The sequence below is a fragment of the Dasypus novemcinctus genome, chromosome 24 (genome assembly GCF_030445035.2).
Source record: "Dasypus novemcinctus isolate mDasNov1 chromosome 24, mDasNov1.1.hap2, whole genome shotgun sequence".
Classification (NCBI taxonomy): Eukaryota; Metazoa; Chordata; class Mammalia; order Cingulata; family Dasypodidae; genus Dasypus; species Dasypus novemcinctus.
The window spans coordinates 55194539-55219642 of record NC_080696.1 but is presented as its reverse complement, the minus strand read 5'-3'; the positions used below and the strand labels follow the sequence as shown (position 1 = coordinate 55219642).

At 49.2% G+C, this 25104-nt stretch overlaps 1 protein-coding gene across 1 annotated transcript in view; it reads left to right on the top strand.

The window, feature by feature from the left end:
* Positions 1-17994, top strand: part of NFATC2 (nuclear factor of activated T cells 2) — a 145440-nt gene extending 127446 nt beyond the window's left edge. The window contains 2 exon segments of the mRNA XM_071211790.1: positions 7979-8066; positions 15133-17994. Of these exon segments, the coding sequence (XP_071067891.1) occupies positions 7979-8022 (44 nt within the window). The 3' untranslated portion in view covers positions 8023-8066; positions 15133-17994.
* Positions 17995-25104: the final 7110 nt, after the last annotated feature.

Below are 25104 nucleotides of genomic sequence, written 5' to 3'. Positions count from 1 at the left end.
GCTTTTGTCTCCCAACACCGTTCTGGGGTACATATGGTTGCTCCCGTTTTATAGTTGGGGAAACTGAGGCCCAAAGGAGTGAAGTGATTGGCTCGTGTTCCCTCCATGAGTCTGTGTGGGGTGCTTAGTGGGTGCCGGGTGCTTTGTATCTGTGGATTCGTTTATTAATGGTCTCCAGTCGCGGTTATCGCCCCCCCTTTAGTGGAGGAGGGAGCGGAGGTGCAGAGAGCTCTGGGGCTCGCGTCAAGTCCTGCAGTGAGACGCAGCGGGGCCGGGATTCGGGCCTGCACAGGCTGGCTCCTCACCAGCGCGCGTCCCGGTGCCTCCGGCCCTGGGGTGGGGACTCCTGCCCGTACTGGGAGGCTTAAGGCCTTCACCTTCCAAGATTTATGGCCTTCCCTGACACCTAAAGGCTGCATTTGAGAGAAAGCTGCGCGCGAGCGGGGCTTGTTGCCTGGAGGAGCCAGGCTGATGTGGGCAGAGAGGTGGCCTTGGGAGGCACAGAGGGAGAAGGGGCCTCTCGGCCGCGGGGGCGGCCTCTGCAAATGTGTGGAGGCTGCGGCCGCAGCTCCTCATTCACATCCTGCCCCTTGAGCAGCTGTGTGACCTTGGGCAAGGCACTTAACCTTGATAGTTTTGCCGACAGACGTCTGCCTTCTGAGCATGAGCTGAGATGTCAGGGGACAATGTGCTTTGGAGAAACAGTGCTTCAGGGACTGTCCCGGTGAAAGGTTTGCTGAAAGGGACAAGTCAGGAGTGAAGGCTCTGTGGGCATGTGCTGGGACAGCAGAAGCGCCTTAGCGTCCGTGGGCATGACCCCTTGCCGGCCACCCTGGGCAGCCTTGACTTGAGAGAGAGAAGCGGGAGGTTCCAGCCTGTGGATCTGGCTTGGACGGCGTCTCCTCCCTGCTCTGAGCTGGGAAACTTCTTTCTAGGCAGCTGGCAGCCTCTCTCGTCTGGGGCCTGGCACCTGTGGGCTGGTGGCCAGGGGGCTCCCCGGTTTCCTCTTGCTGTCACCCACCCCATGGCCACTCAGCATGTGCCCTTTCCCCGACCTTCTGCAAGGGGCTGTTGGTGGGCAAGTGGGGGTGGCCCTCTGCTCCTGGGAAGCCAGTCCACAATCCATCATTCCCATACCAAAGAGGGCTAAGGAGCTCTAGGGGAGGCAGGCAGGGTGAAATCTTTTGGAGGAAATTCAAGACTTCAAATATAGGACAGATCCGGAGGAGACGTGGAAGGGGAGGGTGAAGTGACCAGGAATGCAAACTGCCAGCCCCTGAGGCCAAGGCGAGGCTTTGGAAGTCCCCCACGGATGTGCGAGCCCTTTCGGCAGTGGAGGCTAATGCTGTGAGCCGCCCTGGGAGGACGCAGGGTGATCCGGAAGGAGAGTTTATGACTGGTCTGAAAGCGTCAGTAAATTTCCAGGGAGTCCTCATCAAGCAGCAGCTGCAGTGCTGGCTTTAGAGGGGAAGGACCTCGTGAGCCACGTCCAGGGGCTCGGCGCGCCTCTGAGAGGTGAGGAGGACTTTTAGTGCGATGCTGCCACGTGGTGAAGGCGGTTGCAGACGGAAGCGTTTCTTCCTGCTCCGAGTTCCCACCTGCTCATCCACCTGGGGTGCCTGACTTCCCCTTCTTGGGACTCCATTCCGCCTCTTATGGATAAGAAAGGATTAACAAAGTCAAACATCTTAAAAGAAATGTTTGGCTAATCCCTCCAACCCTCAGAGAGAGCGAGGGCTTCCCAAACAATTAGGTATTTATTTTATCATCTCATTTGTGGTCACAGGCTGATTTGTGGGTTTGGATTGCTGTTTCTTTCCTGGATCTCAACTGGATGTAGGAACAAGTGCTTTTCTTTTGCTTCTGTTTCATTTTGTTAAAAAAAAAAAAAGAACAAGGAAAGCAATTAAGTTATTTTGCAATGTTTGCCATGTGACTGATTCTTGCCTCTTAGCGGACGTTTGGGGTCAGGGCCATGATGAAACGGCAGAATGACAAGGAAGCAAACCATGGTTTGTTTAGAATGTGTTCCTGCCTGTGGTCACTACCTTAGAAGCTGTGTGGTTGCTTGATAGGGGAAGTGTCGCTTAGCTGCATGTAATCAGAAGAAAGTCTGCTGAACTGGAGAATGGGACTGGGCTGAGGGATTTAGCTCAGGTCTGACTGATGAGTCCTTCCTTGTGAGGGGCGCTTAGCTTAGAGAAAGTTGTGAATGTTTCTCCCTAGATTGGAAAAAGCGAAGGATGAAGAAGATGGTAGTATGTCCAACATCAGTGGGAGCGTCGTCGTTTTCGTTGTAAAACTCTCCTGTAAATTCCCACAGCTCCGAGACACAGATGCTCATAGGTCTTCTCCACCAACTTATCCCATGTAAATATGCATGTCTCAGAAGTCTGGAAAGCTAGTGGTATAATTTGTTAAGGTGACATTCTTAGGTCTGTGTTTTTGTCTATAAGAGGCTGTTTGTGGATCCTTGTTCTTTCATGGTAATTATCAGGGTAATTAAGCTCGTCAATGAGTTACTTGCAACCCACATCCTGAATTATCAGCAGATCCAGAGGGCCAGAGGGATGATTCATCAATTTATGCCTAGCGTTGTAAAAATGTAACATCGCTGAAAATGTCTTCAGCTACAGTCTCTTGAAAAGTCACAAAATGGAGCAGTGATTCTAGGACCAGAGGCCTCTTTCTGTGTGTTGTAGGAGACACCTAGCAGCATATAATTAATCGCAATTCTGCTTTCTCTCTTAATGTCCCTCCTGATACTGCTAACAATGGACCAGAACATCCACACTGATCAGTGGGATTTTCTTCCTGCTTAAATGTCTAGGAAAGAGAATCGTACTTTAGGCTGGTCTGTTCCCGTCCACATCTTTGTCTCTCACTCTCCCATCCTTCTTCTTTAGGGGACCAAATTGTATAATTAAGAGACACATGTCAGCGAACCAGGGCTGTCATCTCATTTCATCTACAGAGCAACCTTGCAAAGCAGATGTTTTTAATCCCTATTTTGCAGCTGAGGAAATAGACTCAGTGAGGAGGCCGAAAGACGTCCACGCGTGTACTTACCGAGTGCCCTGGCTCCAAGGGCTTCTGATGAGAATGACTGCGGGGCCACATGCACGGATGACTTGTAGGCTGCCTTGTTGGCTACAGAGGCGACCACAGTGCGGAGGTGACTGATGCCAATCAGCACATCCTCAAGCTGATGCTGTCATTAATACTCTAAAAATACTGTCCTCAGAGCAATAGTGTATGTGTGTGTGGCGGGGGAGAGCTGGTCACTGAGCAGCTTTTTTTACCCAGACCTAAAACAAGAGTCTTACGAATACAAGGTATGGTGGGCAGAGTAGCAGCTTCTTCATTTTGGTAAACAGTTATGAGTCTTTTAAAACCATTTCTTTGTATGTTTTGGTTTTAGAACAATTGGGAAATGTGGGAAGAGCCCTTCTAGAGTAGAAGGGCCTCCTCTAAGGGCAGAGTCCCAGTGGTTCGCCTGTGGGCCATGCCCCTGGGAGCTCTTTCGGAACTGCCTGTTAGATGTTCTCCCAACCCCTTGAAGGTTTCATTCCCCGCACCTACCAGGATTGTAATTTTGTAGTTATTGGGGTGATTTGTTTCATGCGAACTCTATGAGGCCATAGTCTGGGTTGTTCTCCACTGGTCCCTGGCACAGGTCAGGCACACGGTGACCTGTAAATGAATGGATAAAGGCACAAAAGAATGGACAAGGAGAAAACAGAACTGAGCTTAGATGGAGGTAGTGATGCTTTTAGCCCAGGGGGAAACAAAACCAACTACGATTGGGGTTTTCACTCTTATTTGGCAATACTGCCTGCCCCTTCCCCTTCTTAGGCTGTCCCATGGCATCAGTTAGAACCTGTAGACTAAAACGGGACAGAAAATGAAACCCACACTGGCTTATATCAAAGAAGACTTTATTTGCTCAAAGGACAGCAAAAAGCTGAGTTAGCTGCTTTCAGGCACAGCAGGATTCAGGGACTCAAATGACATCATCAAATCATCTTTGTTCCTTATGTGTCTTGGCTCTTCTCTCCTACAAATTAGATTTGTCTTAGATAGGTTTTCTTCCTCTGGGCCGAAGATGGCACAAACCTCAAGGAAAAGATGGACACAAGAGTCCCAGAAAGTATGATATTGGCCAAGGGGCATGGGATCTGCTGATGGCTTAGGCTTGGATCATTTGCTCCTCCTCTGGGAATAAACAAAGGAGATTTCCAAAAGATTTACCAGAAATAAGGGGACTGGGGATGGAGCAGCCAACAGACCTCCACACAAAGTCTTAGAGATTTGGCTTCTACAGCTGTGCTTTCTGACACACTAGCCATTTGTGGTGATTCAAATTTAAATGAATTAAAATTAATTTTGGCTGGCAGCAGGTCCAGGACATTTCCATCATCATCACAGGAAGTTCTGTTAGATGGTGCTGCTCTATGGAGGCTTGACACCAGACCTGGTCATCTGCATTTTAGCAAAGCTCTCAAGGCATTCTGATCATCTTCTGAGTTTGGGAAGCCCTGGCCTAAGACAAGAGCCCCGGGTTGCTGGGGACACAGCTCTCCCTGCCCAGTGCCGGGGGTTGGGCCCGGGCAAGTCATGCCCTCTTTCTCTGCCTCAGTAGCTTGGCCTGAGAAATGGGAATTGCGCCGCCATGCCCCAGGGACAGCTGTGAGGCTTAAATAAGGCAGTGTGAGCACCACATGCAAGGAGAGGTGGTGGTGGTGGTCTCAAGTTGAGTTTTAGGGCTCTGAATGGGAGCAGGCCTCCCTCTGGTTCCTCCGTCTCTCTCTCCCGCCAGGAAACAGAGAGTGAAACTTTTGACTAAACAGGAAACTGCACCTCCAGTTGCCGTAGACAAACCAATCAGTTTGACTCTTTAATCCTCTGAACTCTCTCAAGGAGGACAGCGGGGAGCAAGCAAGTGCTTTGGGCCCCCTGGGAGAGAGCAAGTGCCCCTCCCTGAGCCTCCACCACGCACCCTGCAGTGACACCGACACTCCAAAAGCCCCCATTCGTGGTACGGGGTTGTACCTGGATTCAAATTGCTACTCCAAGGGTATGACCTTGGATTTGGGCCTGGCACCTGATCCATACACAGTGCTGTTTAAACAGGTGGATGTGAAGAATGTGAAAATGTGGTGGCCCTTAGAGCACTTGGACCTGTTTTATTTTCAGGAGTCTGACAGATGTCACATAGAACCTTCCCTGGCTTTTGGTATAGGATGATGGATAGTTTTCAAGACATGCAGATTCTTGTAATGCTTCAAATCACCCCACGGATATTCAAATCTTGCCTTTCGTACTTTTGCCTTCAGATGGGAGCCTTGACTTTAACCCCTTTTAAGACCCAGGCAGGTGGCAGTGGAGCATGCTGCCTTTGAAGTCAGATGTTGATTCAAATCCCAGCTCCACCTCTCACCAGCTGAGTGACCTTGAACAAGTTGTTTGACCTCTCTGAACCTGGGTCTCTTCTTCTGTAAGGTGGGAGAGATAACAGTACCTGCTCTGGGGTCAAATGAGCCAATGCTTGTGAGGTGTGGTCCACGGTAGGTGTTCTATGATGGCATTAGAGTAGAAACTTGGGGTTCAAAGAGACGGGGGTGTTCAGAATCTCCCTCTGGTCCTGCTCCTGCATGACTTGGGAGACTGTTGACCGCCTCCACCTTGCTGGGCGAATGAAAATGAGCCTTGCCTTATGGAAAGCCCCTGAAATATGCCTGGCACGAAGTCACTGTTGACCGTTGTAAGCTTGCTTGGGTGGAGAAATGACAGACAAGCATCTGCGTGACATTGACCCCAAGCCCCAAGCGAGAAGCGAGGTCTTTGTCCTTGGCTCTGGGTGAGTCTCTCCCCCAGTTCAAGTGCTGGGAGCCCCATTCCCCCAACCAAGTCTTCTGGACTGCTTTACCTCTAGGTCTGGGCTCAGGGCTGGAGAGGATCCACTGGATAGAAATAGGAGTACCCCCATGATGTGTCTGCTTGTCCTGCTGCTGGGACGTCAGCAACAGATAAAATCAGCAAGGATCCCCGATCTTTCATGGTGCTTACATTTTAGAAGAGGGAGGAGTTCAGAAAAAACCAAATGATAAAAAATTTGTGAAGTTTTGGTGGTAGTGCAAGTGCTAAAGAGAAGAATAAAGTGGGTGGGGGAAACAATGTTGGAAAGGAAAACGTGGGGGTGGCGAGTGGCGAGTGGCTCCCTCCAGAGATGGCGGGGGATGGGGTGACTTCAGGAGGGCCAAGGGGACCCTGTGGTGCAGGGCCCTCAGGCCACTGTCATAACCGAGCGAAATGGGTGCCCTGCTCTAACCTGAGTTCCAACAGGATTGCCCTGCTGTTGGGTGGAGCTTTCGGAGGCTCTGCACAGAGGCAGGGGACCAGGGTGGTGGCAGCAGAGGTGGTTAGTGTCTAGATATGTTTTGAGGATATTTGCCTATGGATGGGATGTGGGCCATCAAGGCTGGCCTGAATAACCAGAGAAAGGGAATTTGCATTTGCTATAATGGGAAACAGTGGGGTGGGGTGGGGGCGGGAGTGAGGATCAGGAGCTTCATTTTGACCTTGTTCAGTTTGAGATGCCCCGTAGGCAGCTGGCTATCTGAAGTCTGAAGTTCAAGGGAAAGGACCAGGTGGAAAATATTCATTCGTCTATTGTATGACACAGGCTGTATTTTAAGGTCCTGAGTGAATTATCTGACGACGTCCCCTTCTCTTGAGTTTGGGACAAGCCAATTTGTAGTAGAGACGGGGAAATATGGTAAGGGAGCTGCTTTAGGGCCACATTGCCTGGAATTTTAGAGAGCAGCTCTGCTTCGGGAGATGGCCTAAAATGCCCATGCTGTGTGTCCAGAAGCTGCTAAGGAGAGGGGGGCGTTATTCTGTCCCAGCGCACAGCAGCCCATCACCAGGCCCTGAGCCTTGTTGAAGCCTGCCATTTGGGAATTCTTTATTGAGTGGTCTCTGCCTTGAGATGTGGTTTCAGGAAGGTCCTGCCTCTCCTTGAAAGAGCATCCTGCTTTACCTAACATGTTAATGATGCTGCATCCAATACTTACTGTAAGGAACTAACCCCAGAAAATATATCTAAATTAGACATTCAGAATGGACTCTGGGGGGAAGCAGCTATGGCTCAAGCAATTGAGCTCCCATTACCATATGGAGGCCCTGGGTTTGATCCCCGGGACCTCCTGGTAAAAAAACAGAAAGAAAGAATGGACTCTGGGTTTGTGAGGAGGCCGTTCAAAAAGGATTGGGAAAGTAGGGGATTTTATTGTTATTGTTTAAAATTGAAGAGAAAATATAATGGGGAGGCTTATGAAATTATTAACATTTCAATATTTAAAAAGTATCTTCATTGCTCTGATTAGGCAGGGTTATAAAAATAGTAACCTTTTTTTTTTTTTTTTTGCATTGTCAACAAAACAAAACAGGAAGAAACTGTTCAGTATTATGAATTTGCATGACCGCTGAAGTTATATCACTATTACAAAGGAAACTGGAGCCGAATTTAGTATAGAAGCCTGAAGAGGGATTACATTGCAGCAGATTCCTAAATGACATTCTGATTTGCTTTTGACTGCATCAGGAGCCAGCTTTTTAATTTTGACTTTTTAGTTGGCCATGATCTACCAGCAGCAGGGCTGTTTTGTCTAGCTTAAAAAACACAATCCTGCTGATACACCTTGATCCCATAGGTTTCCATTTCTTTGTACAAACAAAGTCCCACCTCTTAGCAATTATTACCCTGGTGTTTAGTCAATTCTGGCAAAAATGTTAAAATAATACAAAATTTGGGCTTAAGTTACAGCCAGGGGGTTAAGTTCTATCCTGGGTTCTGAGTGGCTGTCAGTTAAAAAGCTACCCATCAGACGCATGATATTGGCATGAGTTGGAAGCATAATAGAGATCAAAGGTGATTTTTTTTCTTCTCAAAAATGGTTTTGCACATCTTTTTCAGAGCTGATAGACACACACCTTAGCTGGATACAAAACATATTATGAAACAGAATGACTGTGATATTTGATCCAAGAAATCAAAGTTAAAGGTAATCGATATTTTCTGCCTCTCCTTTTGTTTTCCAGCTGTGTGTTTCCCTAACTTGAAGTTTTTAGAGAAAAGAAAACTTTATGAGCTAAAGGGCCTTTCTTCTCGTTTGCCAACCATCTTCACAGCTACGATTTCCTGCCCTTAAGGGCTGGACCCACCACTCCTGAAGTGGACACACTGGGGGACAACTCTGAGTCTCACCCCCTGTGAGCCTGGGGCCCAAGGCTGGGGCTGGCAGCAGAGGGGATGAGGCCCTGGGGCTTTGTGTGCTCTCGCAAGGGCTCCTCCCCCATTCCAGGACCTGTCCTGTGTGGAAAAGTGTAGCAATGCCACGTGCCTCGAGCCAGCACTTGAACGCTCTGCTCCCAGCCTGGACGGGCTCCTCCTTGGTTCTGTAGCCTTTGCTTTGTGTATTCGTCTAAGTAAGGCTCTCCACCAACAGAGGGGCAGTCTGATCTGGGGAAGAATTCAGTGGACAGGCAGGTCAGAAGCTCTCGGAAGCTGCTTGGCGGGTTTCCCCCACTTTGGTAACTTCGGATCTCCATCCCGTCAACTCGAAGCCCTCACTCCTCCCGGGGCTTCCTTCTCTGTGCTTTCTCCCTAACTGGGAGTGCCTCCTGAGCCCCTTGACCACCTTCCACCAGTAGGTCTGCCTCCATTGGCTTTGGGTACGCGGGGCTTCCACCCTGCAGTCTGATATCTACGCTAGGTTTTAAAATGCAAATTTCAGGAGGTTCTTTAGGTCTGAAGTTCATGTGGGACACTGAGGAAGTGACTTTACCATTCTGTGCCTCAGCATCTTAGACGATATTGCCTCCCCCCATTTTGGGAGGATAAGTTCATAAACGCAGCGTGCCCAGCACACGGGGTGCGCTCGCCAGGTGCCAGCCACTACCTGCGCGGGTTATGTGCTGCCTCTGCATCCTCCCAGCTTGCTGGACCTTGGCTTTTGAATGGTCCCTCTCTGTGAGTGGCAGTGGGGTCATGACATCACGGGCTAGACCCAGAAGGCCTGTGTAGCCTCACTCTGATGGCCTACTCTGAAAGCCTCCCAAAAATAAACACCAAGGGCATGCCCATCAGCACCCACAGCGGAGCTGACATCCCAGAACCCCATTTCCCTGAGGGCAGGGCTGGCTGAGATGTGCTGACACATCCCCCACCAGTGACCGTCAGAGACTGTCAACAGTTGCGAGGCAATAGTCATACCAGGGAACACGGACTGAGCACCCACTGGGTATCAGTGGTGAGAGCATAAGTCCCTTAGAGATGTCGTGCTTGTTCCCTCCGTGTTCAAACTTGGCATGCTTCTGGCCTTCGGGGCCTGGGAACTTTGGCGAGTTGGCTCAGGGCTTCGGCCTACCCTCTGCCCAGCTCTGATCTTCTTGGAGCCAGAGGGAATTTACTGTCACAGAACTTGAGGCTCCGCCCACAGCTTTGGGCACAGTCCTATCAAGTGTTTTTTTGTCCTGTCCACTGAGCCTCTGCAGGCTGCCCGGGTCCCTCCAGTGTTCCCAAGCACCCTCTGAGCATGCAAGGATGACTGGGAGAGGATGAAAGGCTGGCAAAGTCCCTTAGCAAATGAAGCATCACCCCGGAGAGCCTTGTCCTTAGATGACAAATCCAGTTCAGCTTTGAGACAAGTCAGCGGGGGAGGCCAGAGGCCAGCTCTCCCCTTTCGCCCCCTTCCACACGTGGATGTTTGGGGTGAGGAAAGCAGACCTGGTCCCACAGGAAATAGAACTGAGACCCTGAAACTTTCTCCTGGCCAGGGAGTAGCTTTCCCTGAGAGCATTTCTTGTGCTCTCTGACTGGCTCATCTTGACCCAGGCCTGGGCTCTGGTGTGAATTCAGCCCAGTCCTGCAAAAATGTCAGAGAAAGGAGTCGGGGGGCGGGGGGAGGGTGTCACACCCACGGTGGTTCTCAGGTTCCTTGACCAGGGCTGGAGAACGCGGCTGCCCAATCGCACCTGACGGAGGAGCCGTCTTTCTGACGTGGCTGCTGTGGCTGACTCCAGGCTCTTGTGGGCACACTTGTGGTCTAACCAGATTTTAGGACACAACACAGACTTGAGGCTTGGGAGAGAAGCAGGGCAGGGCCCGTCCACCCTCCCTGCTGCTGCTTAGAGCAATGTCCGCACTTACGGGGAAAACGGCTATGGTCAATTAAATTGCTCCTCAGGTATACCTATGTAGTTTTCTGTGTACAGCCCTCTTTCTGCAAGCTGAAATTAGAGAACCTACAGGAAAGGAAAAAAATGAAGTCAGAATGCAGGTGTCTGGGCCTTCAAGCAAATCAGAAAATTCCTGAGACAGGGTGGTCCAGCTGGCCTGAAAGGATGCTAGCAAAAATCAATTCCAGTTTTTAGAATTCTAGCCCCAAACCAAGCCAGAGTTATTTGGTGAATGACTCTAGTGAAAGGCATTGGCTTTCCCAGATTGCAATCCCCAAAAAGTTGGGAGAGAGCGCACGCTGCTTTCCCTCCTCCTTTGTCAACCAGTGGCTGGCAAACTACAGCCCTTGAGTCAAAGCTGTAAATAAAGTTTTATTGGAACACAGTCATTCCATTTGTTTCCATATTGTCTCTGCTGCTCTCACACTACAACAGCAGAGTTGAGTAGTTGAGACAGGTCCTATTGCCCAGAGTTGAAAATATTTATTATCTGGCCCTTTACAGGAAAAATTTGCCAACCCCCGATACATGCTCTTCTTTTTATATCTGCAGCCATTTGTGTTAGAATAGTTACATTTATCTTATGGATTTGTAAGTCTTCTTTATAAATAAATGGCCCTTTGTCATATATGCTGAAAATATGACATCATATTTCTTTTTGGAGTTTGAAGGGAAATTTATTTATCATTTTTATATATTTGAATCTATCTTTTCCTTTCTGGTTTTGGCCTTAGAAATTTAGAAACCAGCTCACGAATTGCCCTGAGGTTATAGACAGGGTCATCCGTGTTTTCACCACAGCACATCTCTCTAAGAGTGGAAAAGGTCACCAGTGCTTGTGGCAGGCTCACCCCGGCCTCAATTCTGTTCTGAGAAAGCAGCAGGCAGGGGCTCCCTAACCACTCTGCCCAGACCGGGCCGCCTCTCAGCCAAGCTGCCCTTGCCTTTTCCTGACCTCACGAAAAAGACTCTGAGGGTTCTGGGGCCGCAGGGGAAAGTATGAACGCTGTGCGGCCCAGCACAGGTCCCTTCCCATATGCGGGTTTAGAGTATATGGGCTAATACAACGGGCCCAGGTTCAAAGCCCAGCCTCCTTACCTGCTACGTCAAACAGCTGCCTTCTTCTTTATCCCCGGCTATAAAACATGGATGAGAACTGTATCAGGACGAGGGTCGGCGTGAGAATTAAACAGCAGCACTTAGTACAGTGCCTGGCCCGTAGGTAGTCCTCCGTGAGTGCGAAGGACTCCTATTCTCTGGGGGAGAGGAAAGGCCCTAGACAAGGAATAAATTGGTGACCTATTTGGAAACTGGATGGCAGAGGAATTCCAGTATCCACAAACCAGTTGACCTAAGTCGAGGGCACTCCTCTGGCAGAGTCCTTGTGACTAAGATGCATGTATTAAGCACCCACTGGGTGCAGAGCACTATGCAAGATTCGGAGGGGATGCAGGTGATCCAGGAGCCTGGCACGGGAGGAGGAGGCAAAGCTTTTTGAGAATTCAGCACTTGCTTCTGGAAGAAGTAAGAGCAGCATGGCATGAATGGCTAAAGGCTTCCTGGAAAAGGCGGTGTTGGAACAGGGGCAGGAAGGGAAGTTAGGATGTGGGCAAGTGGAGGGGCTGCTTGGAGAACTGCACAGGGCCCCAGTTGGGGAAGGGGTGGGAGGAAAGGTACAGGCATTGGCAGCTGCTCAAACTCTTTGTTGACTGAATAAACTGTTGGTGGCAACGACAGAGGATAGCGGTTCAGCACTGGGACCGTGGAGTCAGACGGAGGGCGAACCCCAGCTCTGCTGGCGTGACCGGAAGTTACTTAACCCCTCTAGAAGTTTCCACTTTCTCATTCATTAATACGTTATTGAGTACTCCCTAGGTAGCAAAGCACCAATGTGAGGCCTGGGGACACGGGGATGGGGTGGGGGTAGGGGGCCAGACCAAGCACAGAACAATAGAGAGTGAATTGCCAGGACCTGATAACTGAAAGGGACGAGGGCACTAGTGGCTGGGCTGGGGGTGCCCCCTGCAGACGGGGCGCCAGGCAGGGCCTCACAGAGGAGACTATCTGAGCAGAGGCTTGAATGCAGTGAGGAACCTCTTTAAAGTGCAGGGAAAAGCACGGGGGTGGGGGCCTCTGACCACCGAGGGGCAGTGAGGGGGCTTCTGGGGGAGGAGGACAGGTTCCCCAGAAATGGACAAAGGGGGAGATGTCCTGGTGGCGATCGGGGAGTCTTTGGAAGGATTATGGACAGCCCCCTTCTCTTTTCCCTTCCACCCCAGTGCTCAAGGCTGCAAACCCGGGAGTTCGTGCAGGCAGGGGACGTGGGTCTTATGAAATGGCCGAGCAGTGGAGCCCAAGTTTCCAGACAATGAGGCTCAGCGGCAGTTACCACCACCCAGCTAGTGATCTGCCCCTGGCACTTTCTTCTCCTTGCTCGGGAGGGGAGCAAGCTCTGAGGTTCAGGAAGAGAAAGTTCCTCCCCAGAGAGGACCCAGCGAGGTCCGAGTAGGTCTCAAATCGGGGCCTCACTGCAGGGCCCCTGCCTGACAGTGTGAGAAGGTCTAAAGGCACAGCACTGGCTGGTTTTACAGATAGGATAATGGTTTCTCCTTGAAAAGATCGTTCAGAAGACAGGAACGTTCCAAAGGGAGGGAAAAGTCACTACCATGTGCCCGTTTGAAAAGCTTCCCGACCTCCCCTCCCCTCCACGGGCCCCCCCCCCCCCCGCAGCCCTCCTCATTCTGAGAGGGGGAAGGACCCTTTCATGAGGGTGCCAGTGCCAGCTCCTCTGCCCACCAGCTATTTTTAGGAAGCAGAGGCTGTGAGAAGTTTCCATTAAGGAGCGACTCCTCTCGTTTCCTAGATTGAGAAAACAGGAAGCTCTCCAAAATCCGGGCTTTCAAAAACTCCACACGGAGCTGGACCGGCCCCACCACCCCTTGGTGTTCTGCTTTCACTGCATCTGCCTTAAAAAAGGCCCCCCCCCCGCTTATCAGGCCTTGGCAGGGTTCACAGGGAGGTGGAGGAGGTACGGGGAGCTGACATGCTTCATTCAGCTTCTGAACAGTCTGTAGCACTTTCTGGTTCAGAACTCAACCCCGAGAGTCTGAACCAGTGCCTGAGACACAGGGAGTGCCCAGTGAGGGCCTGTTGGCCCAGAAATTCATCTCCTGTGTTCCTATCCCACTCATGGATCCTTTGCCCACCCCGGAAGGGTTTGCTATTCTTATACATACATTAGCAGTAACAGCCACTCTGCAAAGGAGCACCTGCCACGTGCCGGGCACTGTGGTAATTTCATTCCTTGCATTATCTCATTCAAACTCCTCAACAACCCTAGGAGGTAGATAATACTTTTATGCACATTTTACGGGCGACGAAACTGAGGCACAGGGTTAAGTCACCGAGGCAAGGTTCACAAAGCAAGGCGGCAGCAGAGGTGGGGTTCTGGCTCCGGGACCTGCACGTCACCTGGCACACACTTTCGGCAGGCGTCTGCGGAGCCCTGGGCTGTGCCTGGCTGGCTTCTGGCCTGGAAAAGCACAGTGCTAGGCACAGCACAAACTCTGTCATGAAGCACCCAGATATTACTGGCCAGCCAGTGAGCACCATTCGCGAGGTGTTGTGCTGAGAGCTTTCAGGTACCCAGATGCCTTTCATTCTTGCGCCGAGCCTGAAAGAGTCACGTCGTTATGACTCCCACTTGACAGATGCAAACACTGAGGCACAGAGTGGTAAAGCCACAGGGCCAGTTGGGTGAGAGCTGGGAGGGGAACCAGGCTCTGCCTGGTTCCTGGAAGCACCTGCTGTTGGCTGTTACTGGCCTTTTGGGTGTTGGACATGCCGAGAGTTTTCAGTGGTAAGCACCTTAGACCTAGGAGAGCCCTGTTTGGCCACTGCCAAATCTGTACCTTTTTTAGGATAAGGCTAAAACGAAAAAAGGTGGAAGAGGCAGTGGAATGCATTCAGGGTGGGCAGTAGGAGAGGGAAGCTCCCTCAGCCATTGCTGGGACCCCCAGAGGAGCCACCTCCTCTCCTCTCCTCACCACCCCTGTGGCCCATCAACAAGATCCACCTGCAGAAGTGAAGATGTGCACACACCTGCCTTGGGTTTAGCTGACTCTGGCTGCAACTTTTTCTTCCCAAGAGTGTTGAAGGAGGCCCTTTGACAAGATTCAAACAATTTGAGCTCTCACTGCCTTAGATAGAGTGGCCATCCTGGAGAAGATAGCCAGGTCCCGAGTGCCTTGGAGCCCTGCTAGCAATTCCACACGTACCCCTGGGATGGGGGCGACTGAACTTTCCTGAGCCCCTCCAAGGACCCTTTCCACTTCTGAAGATTCCCAGCTTGATCTTTTACCAGTGGAGGGAAAATTCCTGGTTATGCTGAAAGAATTAGAAGTTACGTTTAAATTGTTGGCTAGTTCTTCTTTGCCTGCAGGGTTCCCACTTGGGCTCTTTTTAAGAAGCTCTCTTTTGAGAACCATAGGATTTTGGAAGGAAGAATTGTATTTTATCAGACTTATTCATCTAATACATATTTTCTGGATGTTGTAATAACGGAATTAGTTTGGTATACCCCAGAGAGCATCAAGTGCATTAAAATACAGAAGGAGAGAAACTTTACTTAAAACATGCCCTTATGTCCAACTCCATTTCTTCCACAAAGATTTGAAAGTTACCATTTGGGCAGTTTTCACCAACAAATCTATAGCACAGATTACAACACCAAAATCAGGGGGCCTAGAAAGGAATTTCTTATGTTAAAAATTGGCCAATGTATTGTCATAAAGAACAAAAAACTATTTTAAAAAATAGCGCGATTGTTTTGGGTTCTAGAAAGCTCATCTAAACATGTTTTCGGCACCCTCTCTCTCTTTTCTTTTGTAGTCAACGAAATTATCAGGAAGGAGTTTTCAGGACCTCCTGCCAGAAATCAGACGTAGAAGAAGCCATTAGCAAGACACCTTCCGTATCTGACCCCCGGAGCCTTCCAGCCCCCCACCTTCTGTTTCCTTTACTGTACATCTCCCGGCTCGGCGCCCACACACGGAACAATGTATTGGCGCAAAGCTGACTCTCGATTAAGGAGCTCGCCACCTCTCTCTGTAAACACCAGAGAGCACACTCTTCCTTTTCATTTTTGCCTTAAATCCCAGAGAACATTCCAGTTGACCTTAATGGTTCCGTCCAGACATGAAGTGCCTGCTGGCCGAAAACCCATTCCGATCAAGACAGCCGCAACTCACCTGAGCACGGAGCGACTGGAGCTTTGGGGGTCAGGCTGGGTGGGGGGAGCAGGATGTGGGTGCTGTGATTAAACCCCACCCCTTGCACTCATTTTTCCAGGTCACAGATACAGCTCCTGTACCTTTTGAAGGAAAGGAGTTCTCAAACCAAGCAGCCAAAGCCACGTGGCCCCAGAGTCTGGCTCGCAGGCTGAAGAACCCCCAAATCTTCTTGGTAAAAAGAGAAGCCGGACCATCATCCCTAGGGAGGCCCATTCCTGCCACCACTGGGCCACAGCTCTAGCTTTAGTTTTGAATTCTCTCGTTCCAAAACCGTCCGGCCGCTACGCGATCACCTGTTAAGACTTCTTGGCATTAAGTTATGACACCTGTACATTTTCATTATTTTTCTTTACTTTTTTCCTGCTTCAAAAAGCTGGCAGAGGCAGCTAGAGGGCTAGCTGTCCCGGCCAGCTGCTCCTTCAGCCCTGCAGCATGTGGTAGGTGCTCCCGCCATGTTTCCATGGACTGGAGAAGTTAACAAAGGCTATAGTGAGGAAGCGCCATCAGCTGCATCTCTACAACCTAATAGCTTTTCAAGCTCCCTGCTTTCTTCTTAAGAGTGAGAGCGCTTTTCCGTAAAGTAGTGACCAAGAATTTCAAGCATGTGCAATGAATTTGGAGGAGGAATGGCAGAAGGGCTAAAAGCAACCAAAAAAAAAAAAAAAGTGCAGGTATTTTTGTTAAGTAAAATGGTTGGTAAATGGGGCACTTTGTAGGTCTGAGTACTTTTGTAAGTGGATTCTGCCACAAGAGAGCAAAAGGGCTGAATTACCACTCTGCCCTAGACTTGAAAAGTGGGTCAGTCAAGCTCAGGTGCTGGCCCCAAGTTCACCGGTTATTTTGACCTGAACCCATTTTTACCTCCTCTCAGCCCCAAAGCGCTGGCCCGGAAGCTCTGCCCGCATGAGCTGCCTCGTCGCACACACCATCCTGCTAGAAACTCACCCGCTCACACTCCTACCCTTAGATTGAATTAGCTCTGCTCAAACAAGTTGTATATTGTGTGCAACTCTTTGTCTCTCTCCACTGAGCATGCAGCGACTATGGTACTCATCAAGAGTCTTCCTCTACTAGTGCGATTTTACAAATAACACCCTCAGAGTTTATGGCAGGTGTTTATCTCACGGATGTGTTTCTGTCTGCATTTATCACAGACATCCCAGGACAAACGGAGGGTTCATTTTCAGTCATTCAACTATTTCCCCAGAAATCAAAGACGGATTGAAAAATATTCCTAGCCCTCCTCAAAAGGCTGTGCTCAGAGTGATCTCTCCCTTCTTCGGGGCTTTTGAGGAGAGAATCATGGAGGTTAAATGCCCACTGTGGGTTTCCTAAGGCCAGGCTGGTGAGTTAGTTACCCAGAGTTAAACCTTCTTGGGAGCTAGTAACAACAGCTAGTGGAGAGAGAGAATGCACCCATTTGTCTGTAACCTTTTGCTTATTACCTAGCATTTGTTATACCCAACAACAGGGGACCCCTCCTCCACCCACCGCAAGCACAGAGTTTACAAATACTCCCTTTTCAACAAACAGAATGCCAATCAGAAGCTGACTGCGACCTCAGAGCTTCTCGGATGCTCAGCTCTTCCTAATTAACAGTGAATGTTCCTTAGACAACAAGCAGCTTTACTTAAAGAGTTTTTTCTCCAGCCATACTGACTTCACTGGGGAAGAGTTAAGGGTGTTTGGTGAGTGATTTGTTCTCACCTGACCTGGCTAGGAGCCATATTTGCACATGAGGGAATTTGGCCTTTCCTCAGTTATCTGAATGTTTTACCCAAGTGCCTTCCTGCTATTGTAGCAAAGTAGCTCAGCTTCATTGTCCACAGGGTGAATAAGAACTAATGCATTTTCCAGCAGTCTTCTAACCTTGTTACTGTAAAGGGCCTCCTCGTGGCTCAAACTTGTGTACGTATATATGTATGTGCATGTATGATACACATACAAATAAACTCTTTTTTTAAGACATCTTAGCTGGATATTATAGGAAGCATCTTCATAAACAATTGTACCAAATAGCAAAGGAAAGAAAGAAAAGCATTAGTCTTGAGACATAAACAGGCAAGAGAAAGTGTATTAGGAACTGACAGCTATCAAGAAAGTTGTGTCTGTTACAAATGCCAGGAGGAAATTTTGCCAAGAGTTAATTGCTCATGAAATATTTTCAGGATGGGAAGAGGCAATACAGATCCTCTAAGGGAACGAGCAAGTAAGGATGTCCAATGGTAAAGGGTGTGTTGCACGTGTGTTAGAAGGATCTCAGTTAAGTCAAGATTTGCACTTGCTTCTCAGAGTTAATGTAAATAGGTAGCCCTTCTGACAACCCCACCATGTTGCTGAATGTAGTATATTTCCAACCTCTGCAAGTCTTCCTGTAATTGTACAAAAATATTGCTGCTTGATAATATAATAGCAACCCAAATTAACTAGTATGTTATTAAATTTTATTTTCTTACCTGTATTTTTATGCTTTTTAATCTGCCCTCAAAATATCACACCCCTGTTGGAATTAGAAAATATTTATAAATGGTCAGAAATTGTTTTTGAAGTGGCCCTTTTTACATACATGTTGATTTTTTTTTCTTAAGAGAATTGATGTATTCTTGAAAATTTGTTAAGCATTCAAAAAAAAAAAAAAAATCTCCGAGCCTGGTTGTCAGTAATCTATCTCCTGGAAGACAGCACTTCAGGAGAGAGGAGTGGGACGCTTTGCTGGGAAGGGACCGCCTGTCACTTGCTTGAGAGTGAACTTGGCTTCCTTCAGTGCTGAGCCTGGGTCTTGTCACTGAGGAGAACTGTCTTGTACAGTTTCTACAGCTCCATAATAAGTACTCTAGAAGGTGATTTTGATTTTTTTAAAAATTATCATGTGTTATAAATAATGGGACTCGAGAAGAGTTCAAGTTTAAAGATTCCTAAATGTCTAAAGTGCTGACCAAATCCAAATCCTGGTAGATAATCATCAGATGCCTTATCCGATGTCCAAAATTTTCCAGCATAGACACAAGCTAGAATTAATTGAGTGGATTCTTTCTAAGAACTAGGAATGTAGTATTTCTTGTTTATAGCCAGTGGCCAAGACATCCATCTCTGCCAACCAGCCTTGGCCAATGCGGGAGCTGTCACTTAGGCAGATCGGAAGCTGATGCGTCCTAATTGTTACTCTGGACTAAAGTGAGGCTGAGTTTGTTTTTATGTTAAAAAAAAAAAGAAAAACTTTCCAAGAGCTTCCTTTTGTTCAGAATGGAAAACATGTCAGGGGTCCACTTAATCTTGTTCATGTTGAGTTTACAAAAGACACGTGGCTTTTGACGTTCTTGACAAGCTGGATAATCTTTCCCAAACTCATTTTCTGGAGTGACAGCTCTCTAACAGGAGCGTCCTAACCCGAGGCTCCCGGGCTTGGGAGTTGAGTGTTGAGTCTCGGGTAACCAGACCAGCCAGTTGCACTACAAGTGTTTTCCTTCCTTCCAACTAAAGGCTTGAGAAACAGAAGCACCGCATAAAACTGATCACACACATCAGTTTCCCCCAGTCTTCACAAGTGCCTTGAGCCAACATCACTTCTGAACTCAGATTTTTAAAAACAAACCTTGCAGGTCACTGATGAGATCGAGATGCTTCCTGAGCAGGCCCCTTCTGAAAATGAGATGGGGACCCTGAGAGCTAGAAGTGAAAGGCCTAACAGCCTGCCTTTCCACTGCTGCTGGCAGTCTAGAATAAACTCCACCTGCTTATCTCAGCATTCTGACTGGCCGAGCAGCAGAACTCGGCATCCTGCCCAGCTGGTCACAGAACCTCACTTACCCCATTGCCTCTACAGCCCTCAGAGGGGAGAAGAGGCTGAGCGTGTCCTATGCTGGCTCGTCAGTGGCTAGAAAGACGCTTTTCCAACGGGGTGGTGCTGGAGGGCTTAGGTTTTGAAAATCCTGACTGTTAAATAAAGAAGCTGGAATACATCACATTCCTATGCAAACCATTTTTAATCTCCAGTTTAATGTACTTTATTTTTGCTATATGTAAAGTATTTTTATACGGCTTGTATCATGATAGTTTAGCAATAAAAAAGTTGAAAGCAACGTTGACTTTTGTGTATCTTTTCTTTTCTGGAGAGAGTGTTCAAATATCCTTTACATTTTGAGTTTATACGGCAAGGACCGTTTTTCTTGGCACACATGGCATGCACGTTTTCTCCTCACCACAGCCCTTGCAAGTAGGTACTAGCCCATTTTCTCTATAACACTGAGTTACAGAAGCCCCTTGCCCGAGGTCACAGAGCCAAGAGGTCAACACATCTGTCTGCTTCTCTCCTTGCTCTCCCTTACTGCCGGCTGCCTTCTGCACCTCTGGAGCTCTTTTGAAGTAGCATCCAAGTAAAGTAGGTTTATAATGTCCACCTTAGACCAGCTGTCAGAGGGCTCTAGGGTATTGATTGGCAGCCAACTGGGCTGAGCTGGTCAAAAGTCATCCTCTTTGAACATTTTGCAAAATTTCAAAGTTAAAAAAAAGTGCTTTTTAACATTAAACCTGCAAACAGAATTAGATGCTGTAAACACTAGAGTTTTTTTCCCTTCTAAGAGGTTTGAAGTAACTTATTTTGAAAATCTTCACGATGTTGCTTAAACTCCATCCTATCCTTTAGGGCTGCCCTTAGACCCTAGCTGATGGGCCCTCCCCCAGCCCCCGTGCCTCAGGGACACCCACCACCTCCACCCTGCTCTTTGAGGGCCTTCCTGGGAGTTTTCTAACCTTCCCCCACGCTGGTACCTGGAATCGTATGAGCAGGGTGTCTCAAACCCACATGGGGTCCTCCTTGGATCCTGTCCACTGGAAGTGCCTACCGTGAATTTCCTTAGTCGCTGTCTGAAGACCTTACACTGCTTTCCTGAATGGAATACCAGAATCACCATCAGCAGGATGAAACCATCCAGCCATTTAAAAAGTTGCTTTTGTTCTACCTTTGTATGTGAACCACACTTGGTAAATACAATCAAAGCCCATGCCTCAGTTTCCCCAGATATAAAGTGAGGATAATAATAGTCCCCACCTCACAGGGGTGTCCAGTGATTAATAACTGTTAGCTATTGGTACAATGTTCCATTTTTCAACAAGGAGATTTAAGACCAGCTTCAAGTCTTGGCCACATTTTCCCAATATCTGGGATGAGACATTCAGGATCCTGACAATGGAGTTTGCATTTTCCTAACTGGATCATCAAACCCAGAACCTTGAATTACTCAATTTTCAAATTCTGAAACTAAGTGGAACTGCATGCTGCAGAATCCAGCTTCTCAGCACTGGGGCGCTCTGCTAGGAATTTTAGAAATCCAAAAATGTTCCTTGTGATATACACAGCATGGTGTGGTTTTGCTTCTAGGGAGTAGAAATAGAACACTGGTAACAACTGAGAATTTAAGAAGTTATAAGAGTTACCAGAGGAAACCCAACATGTCAATTCCCATGTAGCCCTTTCAGGTTCCCAAATTGGGAGGAAGCTGGTTTCTTTAGCAGGTGGAAGTAGAGTGTGAAATCATAGGTGAGCACAAGGAAGGCCAGGACCACAAGGATCAGCAAATGAAAGCACAGCTGTTTCCTTTGCTTGAGGAGCTATGTGGGGCACGCTTGCTGTAAGCCTCATGGCATTTTGTGGTATGACGACAAATGAGGTTGGACCAAACTTTGGCATAAAGGCCTTCCCATCTCCAGCTATCCTTTCTCCTGTCCTCCTGGTAAAATTCAGATGTCAAGCTTGGCAAGTGACCCACTGTAGAGTTATCACCACAGATGGAAAATGCCTGTTCTATTCCAGGGTTTCATAGAATTTTTGGTTTACTAAAAATTTGAAGCTCTGAAACTTTGCATTGAGCTCAAGATGTGAAGTACAGCAATAATCTTCCATGTTTCCCATGTGCCTTAACTTTTTTTTTTGGAGGGAAGGGGTAGACCACAGCCTTCTAGGAGACATTTAAGAAACTCCCTAGGAAACACCCACAAAAAACATTGCCTGCAGCTTCTGCTGGTTGTCCCAGAAGGGTGTCTATGAAGTTCTGAACAAGCATCCTTGGCTTGGATGCCATCAGGGCAGTCCATGAGGATGAAGCATCCGTAAGACGATCTTGGCACATTTTACGCACATGCATAAAGACTTAACGCTCCAAACTCCTGTATCCAATGTCTGCTTGGCTTCTCCACTTTGATAGCTTTGAGGTATTTCTTGTTCAAAATGCCCTCCCCCAAACTTCCTAATTCCCCATTTCCTCTTCCCTCTCCACCCTCACCCTTTAGTGCACCCTGTCTTCCCCCATTGGTTTATGACAACACTAGACAAGCAGTGCTAGAGTCAAAATCCTGGGAAGGAACCCAGAGCCATCAATGCCCATGTGCCCAATGCGCCTGTGTCCAGTGCACCTGCAAGTCCTGCTGGCCCAGCTCAGAAGCCTGTCACGCCTCTTTGCCCATGCCCACCTGACATCTTCATCTTCTGCCTGGATGACAGAGCAGCCTCTTCCCTTCCCTGGTTTGCTCATGTCACATTGCACATCCAGCAGCCAGGAGGACCTTGAAGAAAGCTCAGGTCATACTGTGCCCCTTCTCAAAGCTCTTCAAGGGCTTTCCTGTGCACTTAGAATGATCCAGACTCTGACAAGATGCTCAGATCTTCCCTGCCCGCCTGCCACCTCTCCAGATTTATTTCTGGCCACAGGGTGCTTTCTTCGCTTCCTTCCCAGACCACTTTTGTATTTTTTTCTAATATCAGGATCCCCCTCCTCAGAGCTTCACAAACCTGGAGTGCTCTCATTCTCTAGGTCTCCCTGATCACTGGATGTAATGTAGACTCTTACCTGCTCCCACACCCCTCATCGCAGCTGATATATTGTTCTTCTGTTTGGATAACTGAATCCTTGCTGTCCCCAGGACTTAGCACACAGTAAGTCCTCAGCACCTGTGTGGTAAATGAACAAATATGTCTAACTTTCACAAATACAATTGGCACTGAGAACAACAGATTCATCTGGAATGAATGGAAAATTCATCGGTTCACAATTTTTAACACATTTTTAAAAACCAAACATCTGACTCAAGAAGAGACGTTTCTTCTGTCTCATAAGGTTCAGCTTATCATTTCTAATTACATGTCAGTGTATTCCAACCTGCCTTCTGGAAAGAGCCAGTTACCTTTGCTGCAGGAAGCAATCAGGCACCATGACCCCTGGGATCCTGGTCACTTCCAGGCCCTTGTCTGCATTCGGGCATCCTGCAGACACCTGTGGCTCTCTTTCCTGTAAAACACTCGCCACTGTGACTCCACAGCTCCTCGGGGACAGGTAGGAGGAGGGTGGGCGGCCAGCTGTCCATTACAAGCCAAATGTGAGGTTGTCCTCCAGGGAGTCTGTTTGACCAGGTGAATAATGAGCCGCTTGCAGCCAGGCGAGGCGCAGCCAGATGCTCCTGCTGCTCCTTGTGCTGTGCTAACACGCTAACACACCGTCTGCTCCTCCCCATACCCACCCGCGGCCGCGCCACCTGCGGGTCCACGCTCTCGATTGTCCTCCGTGGGTGGATGAGCCCAGGCACCCTCTGTCCCGCCGGCAGCCCCCCCACACACCTGGGACCCTGACCAGGACTCCAGTGTCCAGAGGCACGGGGACAGAGCCTCTTTCTGAAATCCACCCCAGGACGGCTCTTCCCAGCCCCTTCTGGGGCCAGCGCTGCCCCCAGCTCTCCAGGCCTTCTTGCTCCCTTGAGAGCTGTGAAGTGGGGCTCTCACCTCTTTTTGTCCTTTATGTCAGTCGACTCACAGGCATGCCTCGTCTCCCCACGAGGCTCTGCAGACCCCACTTTCTGGCTGCCTCTCCCACCCTTCCCCAACTCCTGAAGCCCTTCCTTCTGCTGCATCTTCTGGAACTCATGATCCAATGTAAGCAAAATCCCCACGCCCTCAGTCTCTCCTCCCAGATGTTTCCAGAGCTTTTGCACTAACTGAAACCCACTGCGTACCCGCGGCCCCTGCTTCCCTTGAAGTCCTCAAACGTCGTGGCCCAGCACAAAATTTGCTCTTCCGGTTCTGGCTGTCACAAGTCCCCAGCGGGCCTCACGGGGCTCACAGCGAAGGTGTCAGCAGGGCTGCGCACGCTCTGGAGGCCTTTTCCAGCTTCTGGAGGCTGCTCATGTTCCTCGGCTCAAAACCTCGTCCTCCGTCTTTCACCAGCGATTGCCTCACCCCGACTCCTCCCGCCATCCCACCTCCTTCTAGGCCTCTGAACATCCCACCCACTGCTTTCCCTTCCAGGGCCCCGGGATTGCCTGGGCCCATCTGGGGCCCCACCTCAAGACCCTTAACCAACCCGATCTGCAAAGTCCCCTTTGCCATGTAAGGGGATCTTTTGCAGGTTTTAGGTCGTGGCCATTGGGGAGGGCGGGGGTGAGTGGTCCTTTTGCTGCTCGCCACACCTCTCTGGCAGCAGCTGTCTGCCTTCCAGGGCCTGGAACGGGAGGTGGTGTCACCCCTGCTCCTTTCTGCCACTGTTGTGCTAGTCTCCACTGGGCCGTTGCTCTCATTTCTCAGTGATTTTATCTCCTGCATCAGGGGCATTTTCTCAAACTCCACACTTATCTTCATTTTTGTCTATTTCCACATCCACTTCCAAACCTGACTCCTGTTTCTTAAATTCTTCTCCTCCTGTGATTTTGTCTCCCTACTTCAGCCATCAAGCCCTAGACCCGTGGTCCTCAGATCTTAGGGGGCAGCACATCTGCTGGGGGCTGCCAAACCAGCCACTGCTGGCCTCACAGCAGAGTTTCTGACTCAGGAGCTCTCCGGGCAGCTGGGGAATTTGAATTTCTAACTAAGTCCTGGGTAATACTTTGGGAACCACTGCTCCGGACCTTGAAATTACTCAAAACTGTAGCCCCTTCATCTCCTCGATTTCAAGCACTCCACTCCGTCTTCTCCTTAAACTCCCACCATCTTCACTCTCTCTTTTTATTTTTCTTCCCCTCCCCCTCCCCAGCCCTGCTGTTTTTGCTGCCTGTGTCCATTCGCTGTGTGATCTTCTGTGTCTATTCTTCCTTTTGTCTTCTCGTGTCATCTTTCTCCTCTAGGATTCACCGGGATTCGAACCTGGGGACCTCTGATATGGAAAGAGGTTCCCTGTCAATTGCGTCCCCTTGGTTCCTGGTCTCTGCTGCACTTGACCTTGACTTTCCCTTTTGTCTCCCTTTTGTTGTGTCATCATCTTGCTGTTTGACTCAATTGCATGGGCACTGGCTGGCTGTGGGGTCACTTGGCTTGCCGTGTAGGCACTGGCTCGCCACGCGGGCACTCGGCTCAGTGTGTGGGCACTTGGATCGCCATGCAGGCACTTGCGTGGGCATTCAGTTCGCCGCTTGGTCACACGGCTCACTGCATGGACACCCACATGGGCACTCAGCTTGCTGTGCGGGCACTTGGTTCACCACGTAGGCACTCAGCTTGCCATGCAGGCACTGGCTCGCCGTGCAGGCATGCTTTCTCTTCTTTTTCACCAGGAGGCCCCAGGGATTGAACCTGAGTCCTCCCATTTGGTAGGCG